Raw genomic sequence first — 27,973 nt, 5'->3', positions numbered from 1 at the left:
CCAGCAGTTAGAAGAGGCAGCTATAACTAGCTACGGAGCGCTGGCGCTGGTGTGAGTTGTAACTGTACTTAAGACTTCAAACGCGTTTTTCTCAAAACTATGTTTTTCAATCTTTCCTCTGTCATATCTTGAGAACGGCTTGGCCGATTCACTTTAAATTTATAGGGTCGACTCAACATATATAGACGCACGGAATGATCTATTATCACTCCAAAATTTAAAATGTTTCTATTTTTTTTTTTTTTTTAAAGTTGACAAAAAATACATGAAATTCGAATTTTTTCGTTCCAAAGTCTGTCAAAAATTCAATTTTCATAATAGTCCATTCCGTGGATATAAGATTACAGATTAAAACACTGCCAATTTTTTTATTTTAAATAAGCCAATCAGTTGATTTTGTGGAGGGAGTGAGCGTCCATTTTTTCGAGGGAGGTGTCTTCAGGGCGCTATAACTTTGGTTTTAATGAATATTTTTAGCTAAAAATTTATATGTATACTTATAAAATACTTATATATAAACGAGAAAAACTCCAAAGTTCTATCTCTTCATTGGTTCTCACAAAAAATGCTTAAAAATCCGACCATCAAACCACAGAACCCCCTTAAATGTCAAAATATTTACGTTTCTCCTGTGTAAATATGGAAATAATTCCAAAACTGCTATTTTTCTTTATTTATTTGTTATTTATCATGCTATTTTTTGTAGCTGGCGGCAGCGATTGGCAAGCCAAATGTCAAGAAAAGCAGTCGCCATAGTAATTGTTTGTAATTTAATTTTCACCTTTGCGTATAAGATACCCCGTACTATTTTGCAAATGCAATATATTGTATTATTTTTTGTAGTAAACGCCGATTTTTCGCCAATGAACTGCATTTATTTACGAGGAAAAAAAACAAACCGACACGAGGGTTGATTAAGAGATTACACCCGCGTTGACTTATGACTGCGATAAATAAGGCATCTTCATTATTGTTCATTGTGATCGCTCAAATGCTTAGCTTGTTTTTAAGCACGTCGATAGTTATTTGTGATTGAGCTTACTGATTCGTTAATCGCTCTATTTTTTTGCCTCCTCTTCCACAGTGGTAGCTGCTCGATTGTGGAATAATCTACCCACTTATGTTAGAGACGCCCCCTTCTTTATTTACATTTCAATCAAGATTGAAATGTCACTATCTAAATGTTTAAATTATTCCTTTCTCCTTCTTCTTTCCTTCCCATTCCCTTTCCTATCCTCTCTTCATGGTATTATATAAATTTTTAGTTAATTTTAGTTTTAATTTTTTGTATAACATTTTTAGATTCTACATCAACACCTAGAATATGTCCATCTACTTGTAATTTTCTCAAACTGAACGGTTTGGGTAGGTAGGAAGAAATTGCCTTAAGGCAATATGCCCGCCTTTATATTACTACTACTACTACCATCACGCCATTTCCCCGCAGGGATAGGCAGAGAGAATGGACCGCCACACACGTCTATCCTGGCATACATTCATACATCTTGTCATACATGCCCTTCGGTTCTGCCTGCCTTTGACATGACCCGACTTAAGATTTTGGTTTATCTGATCATGTCACGTCTTCCTCGGTCGTCCCCGTCTCCCGTCACCGTTCATTGTCGCCATATATACTTGTTTTTACCATTCTTTCGTCGTTTATTCGTTCTATATGACCAAACCATCTTGGAGACCCTTTCTAAATCTTATCAATTATACTTGACTCAGATTTACACTCTCGCCTGATTTCAATTATAAATTATTTTAAATTGTATACAAATAAATGCTGTCTTTGGTGTGGGAAATTTTGTGAGTGAACGAACGAATCGATTTTGAGACGGTTTTGAATTACGCTATTATTTCGGAAGGTAAGTTTTTTTATATATAGTTTATTTTGGCATCAATAAATAATTTTCCGTTTTTGGTGGAGATTCTAAGTTTGCTTTATACCCTCAAATATTGCAGTTTAAACAACCTTTAAAATCCGTATTTTACGTCCGCTACGCCAGGAATCAAACCCAGGACCTTAAAAATGGTAGGCGAACGGGTGAACCGCTACACAACGGGGCTAATTAGCGCGTTCGGCGTGAAATACTCGTTCAATAGGTGACTTTTCGCTGCGGCGTTTCACAGTCCCGGACTGGAAGTGAAGCGTATGACTAATCGTCTTGCGATCGCGTATTTGAATGGTAATGAGATGCCATACGGCACAACTCGGGAATTTCCAACAAAAACAGTCGGCCGAATGTGAGCTAAAGGTGCCTACGGGGCGTACTCGACTCGAGATTTCACAGAATGCTTGATTTTTGTGGCTCGTCATCAATTTGTCGTCGACGCGTAGCCACCAGGGCCCCGATTACAATGGAAGTTAACAGAGTTATCTTCAACAATATTTTGAGTTTGTCCAAATTTTCGTAGACAAGGACTGGATTCAACTCCCTGGAGAGCTGTTAACATTAACATATTACAACAGAGATGAAGAACATTTAAGAGAAGGTAATATATAAGTCTAGGCATCTATCTACAGGGCTTATGACCTGTCATTGGCTGGTTTAAGTAGCCACTTTACACACTGTGTAACATTTACCATTCTGCCCATATTTGAACATCTATATTCCTTAAATTCTTTCATCTGTTGATGTTTGTGAAGTTAAAGAGCTGAAACCTTTATTTATGCGGGTGGGATTCTTCTAATTGAATTATTTCACCTACATACTAGGCAACGCCTGAAAAAAATATTTTTTCAATTTCTATACTTCTTCGTGGACCAGGTGGATTTATCAACTAATGTTTTTTTAAATGAATTATTGCGCAATTTTTTAAAAAACATCGTGTAAAATCGTATGAATTCCTAATTTTTCGTGCGTTTTTCCGGACTACAGCCTAAACTGTCCATGGCAATCGGGGCTCAGATATAAGCGACATTCGAAGATCGTCACTACATCGAGTGTGTTTATTTCCAGCGATAGCAGAAAGCGACTGGCCGCAGTTGCGCGTGGTTCTAGCGCCAGCCAGCACCCAGCGCTTTGCATAAACAAGGTATTTCACTTTCACTGCTCATACGTCTGCAGTCTACGAGACAGGCATTACGGCACACTGACATATTGCCAGTACCTATTACATTGTGCCCCGCACCGGCACTCCGCACTCTGTACGGCCATATGCTATACAAACACGCTACAGGGAGCGCCGAGATTCACGGCCTCCAAAATAAAAATGTCGTAAAGAAAGGTTCGAGAAAATTCAATGGACATTTCTTAGACATCTTAACTGGAGATGCAGGTATACCGATCTCAATTATATGTCTTCCTGCAAAAAGCACCACTCGCCTACTTTAGAAGATCGCCGTCTACTATCAGACACGGGGGTGCTTCGTGACATACTCAGTGGACGCCTTGATAGTCCGGCTCTTATGTCGGAGTTATCATTGAATGTCCCCGGCTACCGCACCCGTCACACGTCGAGCTCTCTATTTTATGTACCAGCTGTTCGCACGAACTATGTCCAGAACTCTCCACTTATACGTTTTGCTCGTAAATATAATTTAAACTTTCCTTTTATTGATCTATTTGATTGTAAAAAAATAACATTTAAATGCTCGTCTTAAAACATACTTTTTTGTCTTATACTTAGTTTTAATAATAAAGTCTTATTTTATCTTATTTTATTTTATTTCTAATTCTTAATATTTTGTATATATTTATATTTTCGACACTTGACACCTGTGCAATATTTACACACATGTCCACCCTCATTCCATTATAGCACCCACTCACCCACCCTCTCACACACTTACACTCATACAAACACACTAGTATGTATTGTACGAGTATTTAATGTATTTCTGTGGATATGTCATTGGTTTTATTATCTGTATCTTTTATTTGTTAAAATTTTGTTATATGTATTACTGTTGACATCCCCAATAAATAAAAAAGAGTATTACATAAGAGCAAAGGTCCCCCAAACCTTTTTGTCTCGTAGACAATGCTTTCTAAATATGTACTTTTATTTTTATAAATTCATCAACTTAAATCAATTTGTTTTTGAATCTGACGCAGAGCTACTCACATTTTCATATGATCAACGTTATGCGGGAAGTAATATAGATATTTGACGTATTTTTTTTAACGTTTGACTATAGACCTTAAAATATAGCTTGATTAGAATGACAGCTGTCAAACTAATTTCATTAGTGATGGGAAATTAGTGATCACTGATCAAATCGATTTTATCAGTTATTTCATGCAATCATGAAACTCTGTTTCCGAAAACTGATATAAAAAACGCAAAAACAAGCCTATTATAGTGTGTTTAACACAATTATTCACCAAAAAATGAGACATTTATACTTTTTTCATGGACAACATCAAATGAATATTTTTTTTATTCGATCAATTTACATTGATCAGTTTGTCCCTTGATGTAACCTTGTTAAAACGTCATTAATAATTAGGTTTATTTTAGTTTTAAAGCTGATTTTATATATTTATTTATTATTTTATTTAAAAAATAAATTAACACGCCAGATAAGAATGGTTTTTTGTGTGTCAATATAAATAACTCCTTTGACGTTACTACAAAGTTATATCGTCACTTTTTCTGACAACTTTACTGTCATTCTAATCATGTTACATTTTAAGGACTATAGTTATGTTCATGAATAATTGGATGGGAAGGAGCCTATAATAATCTTACTAAGCCTTTAGCAACCGTACGAAACCTAATTATTAAAATTATATTTCACAAAAATTCAACTTTTCCCTGCAACCAATTATTTCAGAAAGCTGAACCTTTGAAGCTACGACAAATCTATTGCCAGCAATGTCTAAAATATGTTTTTATGTGCCAACATTTATTTCCTAAAAATGTATATAGATCTAGTCAAAGATTGAATATGAATAGTTTACTTGAAATCCATTATTGTAAATCCAGACTCGGGCAAAGACACTCATTTTTAATAGCTCCAAACTGTTCAATGCATTTCATATGGACAGTATGATAGATATTTATTATTTGAATATATTTCGATTAAAATTATTGCTGAAATTATGGATAGAAAAAACAGATTTAAATAGTTTTTTTTTATGAATAGAATATACTTTTACTATAATTTTCTTATTTTTAGTGACAAAAAAAATGTGATTTTAATTAGCACTTATTTTTTAACTTATTGATATCTATTGTATTTTTCCAGTAGCCTTTATTAAAAAATTTCAATTAAAAAAAATGTATACCCACAAACAGGCCGTGCCTTTGTGGGATTTTTTGTGTTAATGTAGTAGTTTTTTATCGTTTTTGTTACTAATGTATACTTATTGTAAAAATGCAAAAAAAAGAAATTATAATAAGAATAAAAAAAACATAGTTTTACATTGATTAATTAAAATGACACGAATTTTCATATTCCCAATAATTATACTAGAGCGAGATTTCATGCACTGTTTTACACGCCCAAAAGCCGTAAAAATACAAGTCGGAATTCACCCATTAATATGGCAATTCGCTTGCTGAATACGGCTTCTGCGGATAATATGGATCTATTTTTCTGTACATATCGGCAGTTTAGCAGCTATCTGCTTTCTATTCATTAACTTCTAACTCACATTTACAGCCTGCATAAAAAACATAAAACAATAATGCATTCATACTTATGCAAATTTAATGTATTTTTTACACGCGTTCAAAAAATTCTTTAGATATACTTTAAATGTATATATTGATATATCATTATTAATAGTTTTTAGTTCATTAGGAAGATTATTATAATTTTTTACACCTTTGAAGACAAAGATATTTTGACCATCATTCAAAAATGACGCGTGCGTCTTGTGTGAGAGCTCGATGCGTACTGCGACCGCACGATCATGTGGCCAGCTACTCACGCTCATATTGCCGGTCCTTTGACTCGCGCTCGAGGAGCATGACGTGCGGCATGACGAGTCATGTTGCCTCACTACGTCTCTGCCTCCTTTCCTCGCTACTTCCCATGCCACTCGTCGAGTGTGTGGCAGGCCCACGTTACTATCTGTTTGAGGTGTATTACGACAATTACCACAAAAGTTTGGTGACGACTGCCTAAATGGGATCCACTCTCGTGGATCCCAATTTTATTTACACTGCCATAGACCCCTTGCAAGTCGTAATGGACCCCAAGGAGTCGATATAGACCACTTTGGGAATTACTGTACTAGAGCGATAATTTAAAATGATTTTATGATGTTGTGTATACATTTTTTTTGTATTGCTGTTGTTTTTCTTAATAAATAAAAAAAAAAACGAAAACAAAATTTTGTAAAAAAAAAAATGGTTACAATTTTTCACACACCGCGTTCGTTACATAGGTGAAAATTCCGCCAAACGTGAGCGTGGAAAAAATAGATAATAAACAAGTTGCTTTTTAATTAATTCGAGTAAATTATGTGCTCGTCTTACGTAATTGCATTGGTTGATTATTATATGATAAGATTATAACATCGCATCTGAGCGATAAAAATGACATATCTAAAATTTACGTTTCTGAGTAATGTAGTAATGTTCCCGAATATACGTTCTATCTGCATAATAGGGTGTTTTCTCTTTTTAAATATATTTTTTAAATAAGCAAAAAATTAAGATAGTATTTTTATTTTTCCGTGAAACATCGGATAAACTTCAGAAAATATAACTACTTCAGAATACATGCATAAGGTAGGTAACTTAAAACCCACTTAAACTTAGAACCTAAAACAAAATAAATTGTTTTAATTAAATTACAAATTTAAAAGCTTCGATTATATTTATTTAACAATAGAATCACTATGTAAAGCGCCCTTGAGGTATTATATTACAAAAATGGCGCTATATAGGTTATCCATGCGTGTGAGCTCGCCAATATATGACAGTAAAATTTTTATTGTCTTTGAATTTCCTAGAGTTTTAACCATCGAAAACAAAAGAAGATTGCAAATCAAATCAACAGACAATGGAAATTCGATGTGTATTATTTTAATAGATTGTTTATAACAGAAGAATACATAGAGAAATATGCATTTTTATTTTTTGTAATAAAAACAGTCTAGTAAATTCGAAAAATAAAAATACGCTTTATATTAACAATATTAATTAAAATGCAAAAATAAACTTGAATACTTGAAAAATAAATATTATTGAGTGTTACAAACATAATTTAAAAAACGGATAGCGATTAAAAGTAAAAACTATATTTAGTTTAATTCTTATAGCGATAAATACATAAAAATTATAAAACAGGAATTATACAAATACAAAAATAATATTGTAACTAGGCGGCTACCTACACGGTTAAATTTCGAAACACCACGCAATTTCTTATCTCGGCTACGCTATGTAAAATGAAAAAAAATATTTAAATTAACAATTTCATCACGTCATGAAGTCGCCCCTGGGTAGCGCCTGCTAACGTCAATCAACAAAAACATCCTCGTTTTAATTACAATATTTCGGCTACGCCATGAATCTCTTTTTTTAAAATAATTTCTCACGTCACAAAGTCGCCCCTGGGTAGCGCCTGCTAACGTCAATCAACAAAAACATCCTCATTTTAATTACAATATATCGGCTACGCCATGAATCTCTTTTTTAAAAATAATTTCTCACGTCACAAAGTCGCCCCTGGGTAGCGCCTGCTAACGTCAATCAACAAAACATCCTCGTTTTTATAACAGTATTTCGGCTACGCCATGAATTTCTTATAAAAAATGTCAAAACGTCACAAAGCCACTCTCTGAGTGTCGCTGACATCATTTACAAAAACATAATTATTTGTGCTTTTTTCAGGTACGCAACATTTTTTTAAAAATACACCTACCTAACCGATAAAATACTATTAGTAATTAAACCAAGGTGTGCTTTAAAGTTCCGTATGGCCAAATAATATTATTTTTTATTAGAATATTATTGACATGTAGTTCAAGCATTGCTGCATTCAAGTTGCTTTACTTCTGAGAGCTCAACTGCTATGTTTTTCTATGGTTATGTTAATGTCATCTGTCATGTATTGGCGAGCTCACAGGCTATACTTACGCCATAGTATATTTTTGGTCTTAGGAAATATGATCACATTTCTGATTATCGTAGGCAACTGAAATGACTCGAAATTAGACAGCGGAGAGACTATCACTCCCTCTCGTTTCTGTTCAATGTACTTCATAGTCCTAACGCTCCTATATACCTCCGTCAACGCTTATCAGTTCATGGTTTACCTCTTCGTTCTAATTCGTAAGGCACTCTCTTAATAACCATCCGCCATTCCTCTTTGTTCTCTAAGTCCATGCGGCTCCACTGTGGAATCATCTCACATCCACTATCAAAGATGTTACTACAGAATCTCTGTTTAAATCACGTATGAAGAAACATCTCCTTTCTCTTCCTTAATCTCTCCTCCTTTTCTCTTTATTCGTATTTCCCGTTGAGTAAAATAGTATAATTTATATACAAATACAATTATTTTTATTTTTGTATTTCTTAAACATTATTATTTTCATTTCAAAAGATATTTTTGTACCACCGTCCAAGATTCTATTCTGGTTTTGGTAGCTCCTCCCCAGCTCAATATTCCAAATGTTAACGTGGACTGTACAACAAAAGTAAAAATTAATAAATTGCAATGTCCTGCAATCAACAGCGTTTCGTAATTCCTTGAAGACGTAACCCAATTTTCTTATGTTCTTAAAGACATAGTCAATATGATCAGCCCAGTCAAGTCTGCTATCAATAATAATACCTAAATATTTAAACAATTTGACTTTCTCCGAAGGTGAACCAGTGTTGATTTAAATTGTGTTGTTGATTTAAAGTTATTCGTTTGTTAGGTTTAATTTGCTAATTGTTCTGACGTTAATAAGAGATTCAATAAATCCTATGTAAAAATTAAAAATAAAGACTTTTGGATAATGATACATTCCAGGTTTTTCATTTAAATATGGCAACAGTACCATCTGCAAAACATGTAGTTTTTCTATCTAGTTTTAGTGTGAAAAGGTTTTTAATATACAGTAGAAACAATAGTGGTCCCAAAACGCTTCCCTGTGGTACACCAAACTTTATGTTTTGGGTTGCAGAGTTTACTGTCAATAGAAACAGATTGAGTTCTTCCGCCAAGGTAACTTTTAAACCAATGAAGTGAAAGTGTTTACAGCACTACAACAGGCCGTAGGTAGTCAGGTCGTCAAATTTGGAACGCACTAGAGCTAAGGGGCTTACATAGTGAATTATAACTCTGGGCTTTGAACAGACTCCGGGTAGGGGTGAAAATTTGCAAAAATGATAATCGACAGAATCGGGGAGATGACACAAGCTGCGATTGCGGGGGGTGCAAGATGACCTCATCAGATAGAACAAAACAACCGATTTCCTTCGAGTACCTGATAGAAAACTCCAAAATTGATGTAGTTAAGTCCATCAGAGAGTAGGAGTTGTTTTGGACTATAAACTGACATACAACGAGCATATAGATAATACAGCAAATAAATCACTGAAATTACTTGGCTTCATTTACAGAATATCCTCTAATTTTACTAATGTCCGTACAATCAAAACTCTTTATTGCTCAACTGTTCGCCCTCTTCTAGAATATGCCTTCTAGAATAGTAGTCTGGTCTCCATTCTATGTGAATCGCATAAATCACATTAAATCAGTCCAACGTCGCTCGCTTCGAAAAGTAGCGTGGATGCTTGGACTAGAGAGAGGTAATTATTCTTATGCTCATGTCAGTGTTCAATTTTTCTAGTTTAAAAAAACGTAGAACTAATATTGACTCCATATATATGTTCGGCATACTAAATGGTATAATCTATGTTCCATCATTACTGGGACAAGTAAAATTCAATATTCCGACTCGTAGTTTGAGAAACAATGAAGTACTGTTCATCGATCAGCATAGAACAAACTATGGCCTTAATTCTCCAATGACCCGTCTTTGTCGTATTGTTAACTCGAGACAAGATCATCTGGACGTTTTTGGTTTAAGTTTACAACGATTTAAACGAGCACTAAATAAATAGTCCAGATCTTGTCTCTATGTCCCTTATGTTTGTCAATGCTTCTTTTCTTTTTTTTAATGTTTTAAACTATTCTTTTATTGTAATATTTAAACCCTTTAAATTGTATCCATGGACAATGTCCGTTAATAAATAAATCAGGGTTGGTATTCCAAACGCTCTGGTGGCCGTATTATCTCGTGTATTTTCATACAAAATATACGAGAAAACCGTTTTCTTGTGCCACGAAAGTGGTTCAGAATAGCACCCCTGATGCGGTGCCCACAAATGCGGATGGCTTTAGGGTGGCAATTGACGAAATAATACCAGTCAATGCATACTGTAGCTCAATCAAAAATAACCATCGACGTGCTTAAAAACATGCTAAAAATTGAGCGATCACAATAAACAATAATGAACATGCTTAAGTTATAGCGGTCATAAGTTAACGCGTGTGTAATCTCTAAGTCAACGATCGTGTCGGTTTGGTTTTTGTTTTCCTCGTAAATAAATACAGTTCACTGGCGAAAAATCGGCGTTTACTATAAAAAATAATACAATATATTGCATTAGCAAAATAGTAAGGAGTATCTAATACAAAAAAGTGAAAATTTTATTACAATTACTATGGCGACTGCTTTTCTTGACATTTGGCTCGCCAACAGCCGGCTAAATACAATGAATAGCATGAATAAATAAATATTTAAATTTATTGTAACAGAGGAAGAAAATATTATTGAGAAGGGAATATGGAAGTCTAGGCATTTACAGGGCTTATGACCTGTCATTAGTTGGTTTAAGTGGCCACATTACACACTGTAATATTCACTATTCTGCCCATGTTTGAACATCCGCATTTCCTCAACTCTTCCATATGTTGACTTTTGTGAAGTAAATGAGCTGAAACCTTTATTACGCGGGTGAGATTTATCCGGCTGAACCAAATTACCTACTAGGCAACGCCTAAAAACAATTTACCAATTTGTATACTTCTTCGTTTACCGGGTAGTTAATCCAGCCACAAGCATTTGGACATACTCAAACATTGTTGAATAAATAAAAATAGTCGTTTTGGAATATTTTTCATATTTGAAAGTCAAATATGTGATTGCGCAGCAGGATTATACGTCGCGAAACGTAAATATTTTGACATTCAATATTAGGTGTTCACGGATGTTTCATTGTGATCGCGAGTACGATAAACAACCACGGTTAGAAATTGTTGTCGCGTCGCTTATTAGCACGTCGATAGTTATTTGTGATTGAGCTACTGGGGAGTGTCACCGGTAAGTAACAGCAGCAGTAATGGGCTTCTGATTTAGAAGCGGAAAAGATATTTCTATTTTATTACATAATTTATAATTATTATTTCAGATGCCTATCACGACGAAAAGCATTTTATCACTTCATTTTAAAATACGTTTTTATTTGATAAGATTATAATCGTTATCTCTGAATAAATTCAAAATAATATATTGATCAATTTCGTTCGTGTCCGGGCGGATAAGGAATACAGTAATGTGTGTGAAACAGAACCAGAACCCCCGGACGCGTGTTTTTGACTCAATGGCTAAAATGGTGAAAAATGAAATTGAGCGTAGATAAGTCCGCCTCGTAGTGCAGCGGTTCGCGCGTTCGCCTACTATGCTCGAGGTCCCGGGTTCGATTTCTGGCCGGGTGGACGAGAAATAATATATTGTAAGAATAAATATAAATGTAATATTATTTATGAAAGACCAGGGTTCGTATTCTGATGAAAAGTTAAAAGTTATCGTCAATTTTATCTACAAAGTAAAATTAAGTTTTCTGTATGAAAATAGCTAAATTCTGAGTTTTGAGAATAGGGGTCTCAGAAGAATCTTGGGTGTGCGGTGCTTTGACTTTGTGAGGAATGTGGTAATAAGAGAACGGACGCAGCAAACTCCGGTGATAACTGTCGATACGAGTTAAGATAAGAGTTGCGTACTGAGCGACGTCTACAAAGAAACTAATGGTTCAAAACGTAAACCTACTAATTTATGAGTAGTTGAGTCGCCTTCTGTTTGATGTGCGTATGCGGTTTCGGAACTATTCTTAATTATATGTTTGATTATGTATGAATCTAAATTTGTATAATTTATATTTTAATATTTATATCTGATTATTTTTTACATTGTCTTTTTTAGAATTGTATTATTTATACCTTGTTTTTCTGGATTATTAATGAATACCAGAAACTTAAAAGGGTGTAAGTGCCATAAATAACGAAAATGATTTTATTTAAGAAATGGATAGTATGTGCCAAGGCCAATGTCCTACAGAAGGGTATAAATGCCATTGTAGTACAAATAATATTTTATAAAAAATTCTAAAGATGGCGTTGGTTGTAAGTACCAACATCTGTTTTCCTTTAAAAGGTGTTAAGTGCCATCGCCAGTCATATGCTATTTGTATCAAAATGGTTGACAATGAACCGGTCTCTGTGAATAGTGGTGGCGTTAAAAGACGTAAAAAGGGGGAAAAAAGTGCCCAAGTGGCCCGAAAGAAGCTAAAAGATTCTGGACAAGAATATTTTACATCCAATAGAAAGTTGATTCCTGCAAAACGACCCCCAAATCAAGAGGTTTGTACATTGTTTTAAATCTTCACCGGTTGTCTCTACTAGATAAAATGTCACTCATCATGCGCTAGGGATGTGCCAACCTGTAATTTTCTGCCAACCATGACATAGTTTAAATGGAGTATTTGTATTGAATTCAATTTTTTAAATCTCCCGGTCAGAGGTATTTGGGTGAAACTTTATTTTTACTTGTTTTTAGGAGAGCAAAAAAAAGAATTTAAAAATATATTTTTTATTATAAATTCGTTTAAAGATAATTAAACCTTAATAATTATATTTTCATGGATATTTTCGTAAATATTATTATTAATGTGTAAATAACTATGTTAACGGCATATCAGAAAATAAGTTACGCCCTAATGATTGCAACCGGGAGAAATTACTATATCATTATTACACTCCACCACATTTAGTTCCTCTAGTTTAGTTTCTACTGAGTGATAGATATTGACCCTAAGTCCCTAAGATACGCCCACGGTTGCGTACCTATATTATCTATGTTGCTTTCATTCACTTCATTTTTTATTTTAGTGTATCTGCAAATGCAGCTATAACTGCAAAGAAATACCTTTCGAACAAAAGATGTCATTGTTCACGGAATTCTATGCGTTAAAAAACAATGAAAAGCAATCTTCTTTTCTGATGGGATTAATCCATTTGACAGAAATTAAAAGAAGAAGGCATGGAACCTATGAATCTCCTGCTCTAAGTAGGCGACAATGCACCGCATATTATATGCTTCCAGATGGCAAGGGAAATGTTGTCGGTGTGTGCAAAGCAACGTTCATGAACATTTTTTCCCTTTCTCCAAAAAAGATTCAAGTACTACTCGATAAAAAGAAACAAGGACATACAACCTACTTGGAATCAAGAGGAAACATCAATAAGAAAAAACGAAAATATTCAGACGAAGATGAGGATGAAATTAAACAACATGTAAATATGTTTCCCAGACTTGTAAGTCATTATGGTCGAGCGAGATCAGAGAAAGAATACTTAAGTCCAGATTTAAATATACATCGTTTGTTTAAAGCATTTAAGATATCTTTTCCGGAGTCAAAAGTCACATATAAGTTCTACTCTAAAATTTTTGGAAAGGAGTTTCCGAATTTAAAATTTGGCCAGAAACGAACTGATACATGTGCAACGTGCGACCTCTATGTTGCTAAAATAAATGCCGATCCATCTAATAAAACAATACTGAAGAATCAACTTGAATTACACCATCGAAAAGCAGAAAAAGCAACAAAACAGATGTCACTTGATATAAAAAAATCACAGATGCCGAGTAGTAATATATGCACTGCCGCCATGGACTTGCAACAAGTTTTGCTGACACCAACTTTAACTCATGGGCCCATGTACTATTCGCGACAATTATCAAATTTCAATTTGGGTGTGCATATCGAAAATACCGGTGATGGGTATATGCTTATGTGGCATGAAGCTATTACAGGAAGAGGGGGAAATGCGATAGCATCCTGCATTTACAAAATGTTTTCTAATAATTTTATAAGAAAGGAGAATCTCATCATGTGGAGTGACAATTGTAGTGGACAAAATAAAAATAAAATGATGATATTTTTATGGGCATATCTTGTGTATAAAAAAGTTTTTACATCGATAGAGCATAAATTTTTAATGAGCGGGCATTCATTCCTTAGCTGCGACAGGGACTTTGCTTTAATCGAAAAAAGGAAACGAGTAACACATTCCATTGTTCCTGCAGATCTTGTTGATATGATGAAAAATACTCGTGACAAGCAGCCTTTTAATGTTATTTCAATGACATCACATGATTTCATGGATTTTAAATTGGCTGCCGAAACATTTTTGAATACTACCACAATGCAGATATCGAAGGCTCATCGCTTGAAATTCGTAAGTGATAATCCTTTCGTTGTCAAAATGAAAGAGACCCACAACTCTATGGAGCCCTGGAAAATTGTAAGATTATTGAAGAAGAACAAAAAGTTATCGGATTTAGATAATTATTTCTTACCCATGCTGAATTGCAAGAGCAAAATAACAGAAGATAAGAAAAAAGATCTCAAAAATCTAATACCTTACTTGCACACGGAAGAACATAAACAGTTTTATAATAGAATTTTAGATATACACGATGTTGGGTGCTAAATAGTAATTATACTGAATTATAAATACCATGGGAATTTTCATCGTCGTCACATCACTATTATAGATAGATGAAACAGTGGATGTACCTATTTCTTTATTCTCACTAAGGCACTAACACCTTTATTGCTTTAGAGAGCAGGGCACTTTGGCCCTTTTAAAAGAAACTAACAACGGTACATGAGACTTTCTTTTAAATTATTTGTTTTTTTGATTTTATACTTAGTTTAATATGTCTTTTTTATATATTTTTTACTAAACTACATTAAAATATGCTCTTTTGTTGATTTGGCATAAAAATAAAATAATGTTTTCTTTGAATTATTATGTGTATTTTTAATTTCCCGTCTGCTTTCCTTTTTTGTCCATGGCACATAGAGCCTTTTAAGTTTCTGGTATTCTAATCTACTGAATGACATGTGATTATAATTTGATTAATTTTACTATGTATTTTTTACTGTCAATTATTATGGCTTAACACGGGCACAGCCTGAAAAGACTTAATAACTTCATAAATATGTGAACTAGTGTAAGTTTTAATGAATAAATAAATGACAGGTCATAAGCCCTGTGAATGCCTAGACTTCCATATTCCCTTCTCAAAAATGTTTTCCCTCTCTTTTGCAACAAATTTAAATGCTATAGATTGTTTTTTATATTGCGAAAGTAAAATATTGCAAAAACGATGTCATAAAAATAACTTATATAGCGCCATTTTCTCAAGGGTGGTTTACAAAGTGATCCTATGAATTTTGACTTGACTTTAAAATTTCTATGTAGTAAAAAGCGCTTCAAACTTTTTATTACAACAATTTATTTTATCACTGTTGATACACTGCATTTGATGTTCCAATGCGGTGCCCTAGGCTTCAATGAGAGCGAAAGGAGAAATTATGATGATGATGAATACTAATATACAAATATATATTTATATTATATTGGAAGTAATTTTACATGTTATAAACAATTGAAGATCGCCAATTAAACAAATGAATGAATGCGCATTATGGCGTCGAAACTTAAAGTGAAAACTTTATTACACTTATAAAAACAATTTTGTACAATATATTTTGGCGTAGATACGTGCTGTTAAATAATTCGCAATGATTTATATTCAAGAATCATATTCAACTCCATAAAAAAACATTGCAACAGATGAACAGATCACTCGGTCGCCTATTGTTCGGTAGTTTTGCAATGACATCATGTCTGGCTCATTTTAATTAGATAAATCACCAAATTACGTGGAAACAACACGCATTTTACACAATTCTGTGAAACATAACCGCAATATTTCCGCTTAAATCATTTAAAAACATTTAAAATTAAAACCGCTGACTTTTAAGACCTTTCGACGTCGAGATACCCTCTTAAAAGTTTCGAAAGGGATGGGCATAAAAAACTTTTACAAGTTACTAAACAAATGTTTTACGGCATTTTATGTGTCCAACTCTGCTTTAAAGTACGCGTAATAGTTGTAAGATTAAATATCATGTTCAAAAATGCACAAAACACGACGAAATCGACACATCTTAATGAAAATCTGTCGAGAAAGATTATAAAAGTGATTACCTTGTCCAAACATTTCAGCTCCTCGATCGGGTACACAGTTTTCTCACACCTGGCGCATGTTTTATTCATTTTCACGACAAACTGTATCAAAACACCTTTGAATATGACTTAGTAAACATTAACTGCACTTAATTTTATCAGACAGACTTTGGCACTCACACTAAACACATTTCCGCGGTTCGAAAGATCGCGACCGTTCTCAAACTGCGCATGACAAAAAATGACAAATGGCGGACGGGTTTGATGTTCACATACTCACAAACCGCGCAGCATTTCGATGCAAAACTCAAAAATGAACTACATTTAAAAATAAAAAAAAATATCAATCCGTTTTTTTTTATTTGACATCCTTTATTTTTTTATTTTAGTACCCTGAATATGGAATTAAAATCCACGCACTTCTGTTGAATGCCCCTTTTATTTTTAAACAGTTTCATCGTGTACAATTTCTAACTTATTTTACTTTTATATTGGTCCGTTTCCTATTTTGTTCGTAGGTATATTATTTACATGAGCAATTATATATTTGAACTTTTCTACTTGACAATTTATTGGAAGAATTTTATGAACCTAGGGATGCTCAAATATTTTTTAAAAAACGGCGAATGCTGTACATTGTGTAAATTGGCCACTTAAATAAGATATTTACATATCATGAGCCCTTTAAATGACTACTCAAAAGTAAACTTTTAAAAATGCATTGATTTATTTGTTGTATGCTATTATATGTTTTGTTTTTCAAAAAAAAATATGTTTTTCCTTATTTTTAAAAAAAAATTGATGGCGAATCAAATTGTGATTAGGGTTCCCTGGGATTTATTCTTTGAAATTGTCAAAATTGATCATTTTTATAAGATTGTATTTATTATTAACATATTACAACAGAGATGAAGAACACTTTAGGAAGGTAATATAGAAGCCTAGGCCTACAGGACTTATGACCTGTCATTGGCTGGTTTAAGTGGCCATTTTACACACTGTGTAACATTCACCATTCTGCCCATATTTGAACATCTATATTCTTTCAATTCTTTAATCTGTTTATGTTTGTGAAGTTAAGCCCTGTAGATTCCTGGACTTCTATATCACCTTCTCTAAAATATTCTTCATCTCTGTTGTATCATGTTAATGTTAAAAGCTCCCCGGGGAATTAAATCCAGTACTCGTATACAAAAATTTGGACAAATTCAAAATATTGTAAATATGATATATTTTATTGCTATCTTTAAGACAACAAGTTTAATCTACCTTTAATATTTTATTATAGAAATCCCATTTCCTTGTTAAATAAGTACAATCAAAAGGGTTCTGGTTTTAGTGTTTTTAATATTATGCTCATTGTAATTTGTAAATATGGGTATTTTGCTTTTGGCCGACATTATCATGTTTTGGTAGAACACGTGACAAAATAAAAATCTCCCTCATCCGTGGAAGCTTGGGCACCTAGGTGTCATAGATATCAACAATAAGATATAGAAAAGGGGCAATTGAGATGGTATGGGCACGTTGGACGCAGAGCGCCCGATCAAATTGTGAATCCGGGGCTGATGCTAAGAAATAACCAGATGCATAGGTACGGCCGATTTACCTACCCTTTGAGGACGATGAGAGTTGAACTCAACAGTAAGTTGGGGTGTAGCCAGGGAGAAGATACTGATTATAGCCTTCGTGATGTAGTGGTTAAGACACTTGACTTACACACGTAAGGTTCCGGGTTCGACTTTCAGTGAAAACACAAACTTTAAATTTGATTTTTCTCAAGCTTGGGTGTTTTGCGCTGTAATTCACCACTGTGATTGGGCCTTTTGGCTTGTTATGGTGCAAAAAAGAATAAGTCAATTAATAAAATTAATACATTAATTAACATTGAGACGGTAAACGTATGTTTTTAAAGCGCTCATATGGCCAAACATAATATATACGGAATCGTATTACGATACTAAAATTCGAAATACTTTGAATCAATACTGTTCAAATCGGGATCTTTATAGGGTTTAAAAATGTTTTTTTATTTACAAACAAATAAACCATGACGCTGTTTCCCCGTAAGGGCAGGCAAAGAAGATAAAATGCCACATCACTCTGTCTTTGCATACAGATCTCGCTTCCTCCACATTCATTAATCTTAGCATGCGCGCGCGCCGATTATTCCGACTTTGAACATGTCCATCTTTTAAGTGTTCTCGGCACGGGTAACCCCAGTGAGGACACATTATTTTTATTATTAATTATAGTTTGTAAGAGAAAAATATGAATAAATAAATATTTGTTGAATTTGGTCATGCCATGTCTTTCTTGGTCTTCCTTTTTTTCCGCATCCATCGACATTCACATCGTAGGTGACTTTTTAGGCGTCCTTTCGCTGGCCAATCGCTTTACATGTCCAAACCAGCACAGCAGAGCTCCTTTCTTGATTTTATCGATAATGCTTACATAATATACGGATCTCAACATTTGTGCATCTTTCGTACATTTTTATAAAATATTGGAATTTGCATAATTCGTAAACTATAATAATTATAGTACTGATTTTATTTTTTATAATAAAAAAATAAAATAAAAAAGCATTTGATGCGTTTTGGAGCAATACTAAGGCACAATGTACCAACATGAAGCTAGTTGCACAAAAATCAATTCCTGACGATCTGTCAAGTGACCATTGACGTTTTCGTGAATTTTTGCCACAATAAAATGGAATTTAAATCCTCTTTTATCGTCGAATAAATCGCTAACAGCTAAAGGTATACCGAACTTAAGGTAAGTGGACCTTTTATTGTGATTTAAATCCTAGTTTCACGTGCTTACATCATTTCAACAAGGTTGTAAAATCATTTACAAATTCAACTATCACACCCAATGTCTGGAGCGAATCTTTTACAATGGCCTAATGAATTGTTATAGAATTAATTTTAACCACGTATCTGTACATGGCAGCGCCATACATAATTCGTATTGCGTTCTGAAATGATAATAGCAGTTTTTTCATTTTACATAAAAGCGTTTTTTCATTGATTTCACACATACAAATTGTTTTGTTTACGCCATCTCATGTGACTTTTTGAATTAATTGATTTAAGACAGTTTACACAGTATTTCAATTAGTGTTAATAGATTCACAGATAATTTGTCTGTTATGTAGCCGAATGCAAATATTATTAATAGATCGAAATTTTCGATGAGTATTCTCTTCAATTATCCCCGCTAAATAGAGTTCGCTGTAATATTGATAAACTATTTTATTTAAATAATATGCATTTTCAGTACAATCGAGCAGTCAAATATTTTGTTAATAAATTCCTGGAAATCAACAACAAATCTAATTCACATTATTGATTTAAGATAAACTCCAACATACTAATTAAACTTGTCAGTTGTAAATGTCAGATTTTGGAAAGTCAACATTGACAATTGTTTATGCCTTCTTTTTTTAAATTTTGAATAAAATTTTAACTAACCAGAGAATGTTTCCCGTAATTAAGAACGTAGCTATTTAATATAAAAATAAAAATAGTCACCTGCATATAAATGCATGGGGAAGTTCTGTGTCTTTTTTATATTTTTTATTTGTTAATAAACTATTAAACTAAGCCAATTTTTTTATATATCGTATTGTCAGCGCTATGATTTTTTAAAGTTTTGTATTTCTGAAATAACTCCACGTGTGACGTCAGAGGTTCTTCTCTGTCAGTTCTCCCGGTTGGTTCATGGTAACTGCCAAACTTTACTCCGCATTTAATGCCGAATAAAAATTGACTTATTTCTCTTTCGTATTTTAAATACTTTAACATATTACAACAGAGATGGAGAACATTTAAGGAAGATGAACGCCTACTGCAAACAAATGTTATTTAGCAAGTTTGATTGTAGTGCAATTCTTCTTTTTGTGCCGCTCCTATTGGAGGTTTTGAACTCGGCTATCACTTGAAACTCCTCTCGATCCTGGGCCATTCCGATGACCCTTGCTGCATCTGGTATTCCAAGCCACAGCCGAAGATTCCTGACCCATGATGCTCCTTTACTCCCCATACCCTGTCTACCCTCTGTTTTCCCTTCCACTATGATCTGAAGAAGGGCGTATTTTTCTCCATGGAATATGCAGCCTTTCGTCTTGACAGTTTGGTTAACAGTTCTCGGTCTTTTTTCATTACATTAAGTACCCTTTCATTGGACACTCTACATTGTTAAAAATATTGTGTTTCCAGATGCCGGGCACAAACCTAGTCGTTCCGGTGGTTCTCTGGGGGAAGAACGCGCCCACCCACTGCGTTTCGTCCGTGTTCCTGTCGCGCGACCAGCGCACCCTCGTCACGGGATGCTACGACGGCCAGATCTGCATCTGGCAGGTGGACCCCGACACCCTGAAGATGACCCCGCGCTGCCTCCTGATCGGCCACACGGCCCCCGTGCTGTGTCTCTCGCGCGCGTCCATAATACAGGTAAGTCACTTAGAAAATACCACGCAGCATTTATTTATTTTCTGTATATATTTTCTTCCTCCTGGCTGTGTGTTCCATTTACTCGAGATTAGCCATCCTGGTCCTCAGTCTACACGTCGAACTGGAAGATTTGTTGTTTGGTTTCTGTTTTATGGCCGGTTGCCGCCTGACACCGAGATAGTAACCCTTCTTGCTAACTAGGCTTATTTACTGGACCGACGCCGCTGTCTTCCAACAGCAATTCGTATGTCCGGGTGACCTGAGAAGATTTGTGCCCCTCCCGCCTGTTCCGCCGTACTGATACACTTCATCTCCACCATCACAGCTATTGAGTTCTTCACCCGTAGCCTCGGGCGAGGGATCGCGTTAAACCCTGCAATACTAGATCCTTACCGAAACTTAGCCACCTAAGCACTTCGGTCTACTGAAGTGAATGGTGCCCACCCCCGCGACGTGGATACGCTGAATGAGGATGACCCCAGTGAGAACTGAGTAGGTGACTCGGTCCTCCAGGAACCGGGTTAATGGTCTTGTTTAGGTATGCCCACAAACCATCGCCCGAGACCAAGAGAAATGAATTTATTTCATTTCTACAAAAACGTAGAAGTAACATTGACTCCATATTTATGTTTAATTTACTGAATGGCTTAATTGATGTACCATCGTTACTGGAACAAGTGGCATTCGATGTTCCAATCTGCCGGTTGCGAAATAATAATGTGCTGTTCCTTGATCAACACAGCGCAAACTATGTATTGAACTCGAGACAAGATCTGGACTTTTTTGGTGTAAGTCTTCATAGATTTAAAAAATCACTAAGATAGACCGGGTCTTGTCTTGAGGTAGTAATTATTATTTTTTTTGTCCTAACTTTAATTTTATTTTCTTGTATTTTATTTGATTAGTACCTGTATTTATTATAAGAAATTGTATTTACCATTGTCAGAATGGACTGCATAAGTCCGTCAATAAATAAATAAATAAGTCAATAATAAAATAAAGTTACTACTGACGCACTATTATTAAAATTCTTTATTTATTTATTTTATTTTTATTTTTTATTTTCTTTTATTCAGGAAACATACAGTACAGTTACAAAGTTTAATATTTTACACAATTAGACTTAATTCTAATGGACCAGTGAAGTTTCCATATTATAAAGCAATTATATGTAAGGTTAATTATGAAAGTATAAAAAAGGAAGGAAAAAGAAAAACATAAATGAAAGTTGTTTAAAAATTAAAATTTAAGTGAAAAAAATATATTTTAAAGTTTGTAGTTTGTAGTGAGTATTAGTACAAATGGAAATAATATTAAAAATGAAGAAAATTTGTAAGAGTAATTAAAAATTAAGAATTGAAATAAAGAATGAAAAACATGCTCAGATGTAAAAATAAAATAAAATATTAATAACATTTAAAAAAAAAAAAAAAAAATTATACCTTACTCTTCTTTTACACGGTTCCAGAAGAACACTGAATTTTCTTTTTTCCATTTAAAAAAAAAAGAATCACTTCTTGGAATAGATTAAGCCAGCAATACCTTCCATTATATGACTGGGAAGTCACAATCAGTTGAGTTAAAATCAATATTTATAGAATCACTTTTTAAAGAGCCCTTAAGGTGGTATATAATTATCCGTAGTAATGATAATTCCAAAAACATAAATATTTCCTCTAATGCTCATGTTTTGAGAGACACTTTTGTATATTTTCACAGGACAACAACTTCATCGTCAGCTCCTCTGAGGCCGGAGAAATGTGCACATGGGACCTGGTCGACGGCAAGTGTCGGGAGCACGTCAAACTTACCCAGATTCACACTAGCATTCAGGTAACAGCTATGACTGGTAATCGCCATTTTCGAGAGCATCAGATTTTCTGTTGGCACAGACTGTTTTACCTCCCGGCTTCCAGAACCAACCTGCCTCTGGTCATGCCGATTGAAAGAGCAGTCAGGCAGCTGAACATGATCACTTTGGAGATGGACACCTTTCACATCAGTGAAACTATGTTTAAGAGGCTGATACTCTTGCTATTAAAGAGTATCATACCTTCATATTGGGTCATTGCTCAAGGGCTCCTGGCCTGATATATTTATTTATTTGTTCTTTTACAATTGAATGGCTTAAATATAATATTTTATTTGTAGTGTTATTTTGGCCCAATAAAAATCGTAAGAGGCAAAATTAGCAGTTCACAATGGAGTCTCGGTGCCGACCCTGATGTATGGGAGCGAAGTATGTACTTGAAAAAACAGGGATGAAAGTATGCTGAGTGCGGTCAAAATGCGATCTCTCAGGCGAGTGTGTGGTAAAACTATGCACGATATATGCACAAATTTCGAGATCTGTACATTATGTAAGTCTGAGACAAGCATTGTCGACAAAATCCGGAATTGAGCTCTGCGTTGGTTTGGACATGTAGAGCAAATGGACGCCTTAAAAGTCGTCTACGATGTGAATGTTGATGGATGGCATGTCAAAAGTCGGAATAATCGGCGCGCGTGCATGAGATGACTGTAGAGGAAGCGAGATCTGTATGCAAAGACAATGTGATATGGCGTTCTATCCTCTCTGCCTGCCCTTACGGTGGCGTGATGGTTTGTTTGAAGATTTTTTGTTTTACAGTCATCGTGGTACTAATTATTCATTGAATTCATCAATTATTCGCATGCAGCGACTTGCCAATCAATACAGTGATGATTTAGATTTATTTTATACCACGCCGCGCCGCTGATTATCAAGTCCTATGTTTTGAAAAAGAATTAACAATTAAAAGTTCAAATAATTATTAGTTCTTCACTTTTGTTTTAACTCTTTACTCTTGTGCGTATAATTATTTTTTAAATTTATTATTGTTTAGTATTAATATTTATATAAACCATGAAGTAAACTTTTTAACTTTCCGTTTAAAGCGCTTTCTTTTTTGTTCTCTTTTCTTTGTTTTGTTTTCTTCTCTTCCTCTTTTTTAAAACGGCTATTTTCTTTTATTTACCTTTCTTTTATAAAGGTAAATATTTATATTTGTTACATATTGTAATCTTTCTTTTTTTATATATAAATACTGTTTACCATTATATACTTTGCTTGATGTATTTATTCTTTTTATAATATTATAATATTTTTTGTTGTATTTTTTTCTCTGGTTTATTGTAATTATGTAAAAGGTTCACGGAACTGTCAGTAAATAAATAAGATAAATTTGAATTTATTGCAACAGAGAGGGAAAACATTTTTGAGAAGGGAATATGGAAGTCTAGGCATTTGCAGGGGGAATCCAGCCAGTCTGCAAGTATTTGGACATACTCAAACATTGTTGAAGATAAATTTGAATAACTCGAGACCTCACAGGGCACTGCAGACTAAATAAACGCCTCGCTAGAATGAATCTCTGAAACTTCTAGATGTAGGTTCTGCAGTACAAATGATGTAACATCTGTACGCATTCCGTGTGAATGTGACGCCAATGTATTAAATGAGCAGATAATTACTTGTATAACTAGAAGTAACAATACTAACGGCCAGTGTCATAGCTATGGCAGAGATAGGAACCAGATTACCGAACGTCCTGCAGCTACAGAGCGCATGGGCCGATACAGTCAATATAACGTGTCCAACTCGTGTGTTTGTCATTCCCTACAGGCCTATCACATGTGCAACTGCGATGATCTGCGTCTGTTCTGCAACGGCTACTATGCTGAGATCCTCATCATGGATCCCTTCTCCCTGGAAATACTGTTCTCCTTAAGCTCCAAAGTCAACCCGGACTGGATATCCGCTCTTCACGTAAGATATTTTATTTTATTCGATTAGATATTAAAAAAATTATAATTAAAGCCTAACAAATTACAACAGGGAATGAAAATACCTTAAAGAAGGGAATATGAAAGTCTAGGCATTTACAGGGCTTATGACCTGTCAATGGCTGGTTTAAGTGGCCACTTTACACACTGTGTCACATTCACCATTTTGCCTATGTTTGAACATTTATATATCCTCAATTCTTCAATTTGTTGATTTTAGTGAAGTTAAAGAGCTGAAACCTGTATTGTTGCGAAGAGATTCATTTGACTGAATTATTTCACATACTAGGCAACGCCTGAAAACAATTTCCAATTCTTTAAACTTCTTCTTGGACCAGTTGGTTTTATTACAATATTTGAGTATTGTAATAATTAAAGCCCTTAAACTATATCTTGATTAAAATGACAGCTGTCAAACTAATGTGACTAGTGATGGTAAAGTACCGATCACTGACCATGTACCGATCAAATCGATTTTATCAGTTTTTTCATGCAAACATAAAACTCTGTTTCCGAAAATTGATGTAAAAACGCAAAAACAAACCTTTAATAGTGTGTTTAAAACAATTATTCACCAAAAAATAAGACATTTATACTTTTTTCATGAACAACATCCAATAAATTATTTTTTTATTCATCAATTTGTCTCATCTCTAACATTTTTGTAAAATGACGTAACCTTGTATGAACGTTGTTAATAATTACATTTTTTTTCGCTTAAAGCTGATTTTGTATAATTATGTTGATTTATATGTCAAGCATTATATTAAAAAAATAAATTAACATACCAGATAGAAATGATTTTTCGTGTGTCAATATAAATCACTCCTTGGACGTTACTACAAAGTTATGTCGTCACTTTTGTTGACAACTGTAATTCTAAGCAAGCTATATTTTAAGGACTATAGTGTATGCTTCATTAAAAAAAGAAGCTATTTGAATCAGCTTTTTTTATCATTAATTTCAACAAATTGTAAAAATGAATCTCTTTCATATTATCGTTATGTAATGTATTGACCAGTTTTGGGGTTATGAAAAATGAGAGGGTCTTTGTGTAAGTCTGGATTTACAATACGGGATTTGAAGTGCAGAATTCAATCTTTGTCTAGATATACAGAGAAATCCCAAAATTACGTCCCCACGATTTGCATTTTTCTGCATTTTATTTTATTTTATTAACAGAAACGGCAAATCTGCCTTTTACAAAAAAATATAATACTAACATATTTGGCTTAGTATTTTTTTTTTTTTTTATATAAATTTCCTTATACCCAAGACTTATAAAAAAATTATACAAGATGTATATAAAAAAAATTAACCTAAAAATTATACAGCGTATTCAGTAGAAAGTTAAAACAATTAAAGAATAAATGTAAAGAACAAAATTAAATATTTTAAAGTAATATACAAGAAAATCATAAGTATTGTTTTATACAGCTGGGCAATATGAAATGCATGAATAAATAAATATAATTACCATTCACCATCTTTGAAAAAGTTCAAAAGGTTTGTTCTACAGGAACAATACCCTACACTAAATATATCAGATACGTGGAAATAACTATTGCCGAGTTCATTTATGTATAATTTTTAAAGTCACATTGAATTTTGAATTTTGAGTACATTGAAAAACCAATTTTACGTTTTTTCCTTACAATTAAAGTAATATTTTTGGGTTACTTTTAATGAGTTGTAAATAACCCACTATTGGAAAATGGAAATCAAGTTATATTCATATTAAATGAAAGCACAAAAACCCTTACTAAGAGTAGCTAACAAAAAGCCTTACCAATACTCTGCAGACAGACTTTTTACAGAATTTCCAGTACTAGACATAAGGCAAATATACATAAAGGCAATTTTAAGATACTTTCATCAAAAGCCTGACAGATATAATGACGGACAACAAATTTACGACCCTAGACAAAGACAAAAAACAATACTTCTGCTCCCAAAGAAAAAAACAAATTACGTACAAAGGCACTATAATTTTCTGGCCCCTAAGCCATACAACTTTTTAAGTATGGACAATCGGTGAGCAAAATGAAAAACAATGTTTTCGAAACTCTAGTCCATAAATGGATTGCTAAAAAGACTAGACAGGAAGCTGGGGAATATGTTTCATATATCAGAATATAATTTTAATTTCTTGAAAGTCCTTTCTCATTTTATGTTTTAGAATATTTTTTCATATTTCTTTTGAATTTTTACACAACAATTGATGTGAAAGTACGTACTATCTTTATATATAAATAATATTCTTAAACAAATACAAACTAAAACCACTTTCGGACAAAGGGATTTTGAGTATTATTCAATTAAAATCTATTACCTACTTCCGCTATCTATTAAAACAATTAGTAACGAGAAAATGTTTAAAAAGGCTACAAAAAAATGGATAGTGGAGCTAGGTAGAAGTAAAATGGATTGTCTCATTCGCCCATACCAATATTGAATCAACTGCTCCACAAGCTATAGCTTATGTTAGGTTTTTGTTATTTTTATTGTGTGTTTTGTAATATAAATAATATAGATGTACATAAATACCTTGTTTTTAAAACTGTCTGAATATTTGTTTATTATCTTCGTTTTTTTAAGTTAGGCTTCTTTGTTTATTCTCTAATGTAATTTTTAAAAAGTATATTGTTAAGTGTCCTCGGCACGGGAAACCCCAGTAAGGTCACATTATTTTTATTATTAATTATAATTTGTAAGCAAAAAATATGAATAAACAAATAAAATAAATAAATATATAATTCTTCTGTATGTCACTGAACTTCTAAATGGCTTAACTGATTTACGTGCAGTTTTCAGCGAAATGTAGATCTTTGCGCTGCGCGTGTTTTTAATTTTTAATCAATTCTGTAAAAAAAAGTATGAAGCATAAATCTTTTTTTCATCGACCTACCAGGGTTGCATTCGACAAGAATGCATATACAAAAAAAAAGGATGCTGTTTTTTTGTGCTAAAAAAGTTTGTTTTTTAATGTTTACAAACAACATTTGCTTTTTATGGATCCCAATCAGATTCTTTCCTTACATTCCTTATAATTTCTCCCCATGTATTTTTTTTTTACTGGATTTTTGGCAATACTAAAATAATATTAACTGACATTATATAAATTTTTGAAAATTGCATTCATGTATAAAGTGCACCCCTGTTGGTGAAAAGGGCCGAGTTCGACATTTGCAAAAAGAATTCTATATTTGAAAATGAATTATTTAATGTTTTGGAATTCAACCATAAACCAGCCCATAGCAAGCTAATAGCAGACAAGCCAACGTCTCTTGGATCCGCTAGTTACACATGTATAAAATACATAAATAATACCCTGACACTCCGTGTGTCAGTGCCTGCGGGCCAGTGGAGTGGCTACATCCATAAATAAAAAGAAAATGTACCTATTGTATAAACATTTTCTTTTGTAAAC

General features: G+C 33.6%; 2 protein-coding genes and 1 long non-coding RNA gene across 8 annotated transcripts in view; 2 read left to right on the top strand and 1 right to left on the bottom strand.

Annotated features, from left to right (window-relative positions):
* The window catches only part of Lasp (LIM and SH3 domain protein Lasp), a 51,469-nt gene extending 34,941 nt beyond the window's left edge, over positions 1-16,528 (bottom strand). For both annotated transcript variants that reach the window (XM_088235826.1, XM_088235827.1), the window contains exon 1: positions 16,304-16,528. In XM_088235826.1, coding sequence (XP_088091952.1) covers positions 16,304-16,372 — 69 coding nt within the window. In that variant the 5' untranslated portion in view covers positions 16,373-16,528. The remainder of the gene's footprint in view (positions 1-16,303) is intronic.
* On the top strand, positions 12,429-15,084 carry LOC148275340 (uncharacterized). The gene is made up of 2 exons (XR_015824052.1): positions 12,429-12,601; positions 13,130-15,084. It is a non-coding gene; the product is annotated as an uncharacterized LOC148275340 (long non-coding RNA).
* Positions 16,529-18,929: 2,401 nt separating the features above from the next.
* Positions 18,930-27,973, top strand: part of Rbcn-3B (WD repeat-containing protein Rbcn-3B) — a 97,013-nt gene continuing 87,969 nt past the window's right edge. For all 5 annotated transcript variants that reach the window (XM_088235820.1, XM_088235822.1, XM_088235821.1 and 2 more), the window contains exons 1-4: positions 18,930-19,060; positions 20,506-20,739; positions 22,459-22,572; positions 24,383-24,526. In XM_088235820.1, the coding sequence (XP_088091946.1) occupies positions 20,506-20,739; positions 22,459-22,572; positions 24,383-24,526 (492 nt within the window). In that variant the 5' untranslated portion in view covers positions 18,930-19,060. The remainder of the gene's footprint in view (positions 19,061-20,505; positions 20,740-22,458; positions 22,573-24,382; positions 24,527-27,973) is intronic.

Source organism: Micrasema longulum, unplaced genomic scaffold (assembly GCF_059751315.1).
Source record: "Micrasema longulum isolate JH-2025_06_02 unplaced genomic scaffold, ASM5975131v1 h1tg001453l, whole genome shotgun sequence".
In the NCBI taxonomy this organism is placed as follows: domain Eukaryota; kingdom Metazoa; phylum Arthropoda; class Insecta; order Trichoptera; family Brachycentridae; genus Micrasema; species Micrasema longulum.
Note: the sequence above shows the minus strand (reverse complement) of the source record. Positions and strands in the feature narration are given on the sequence as shown.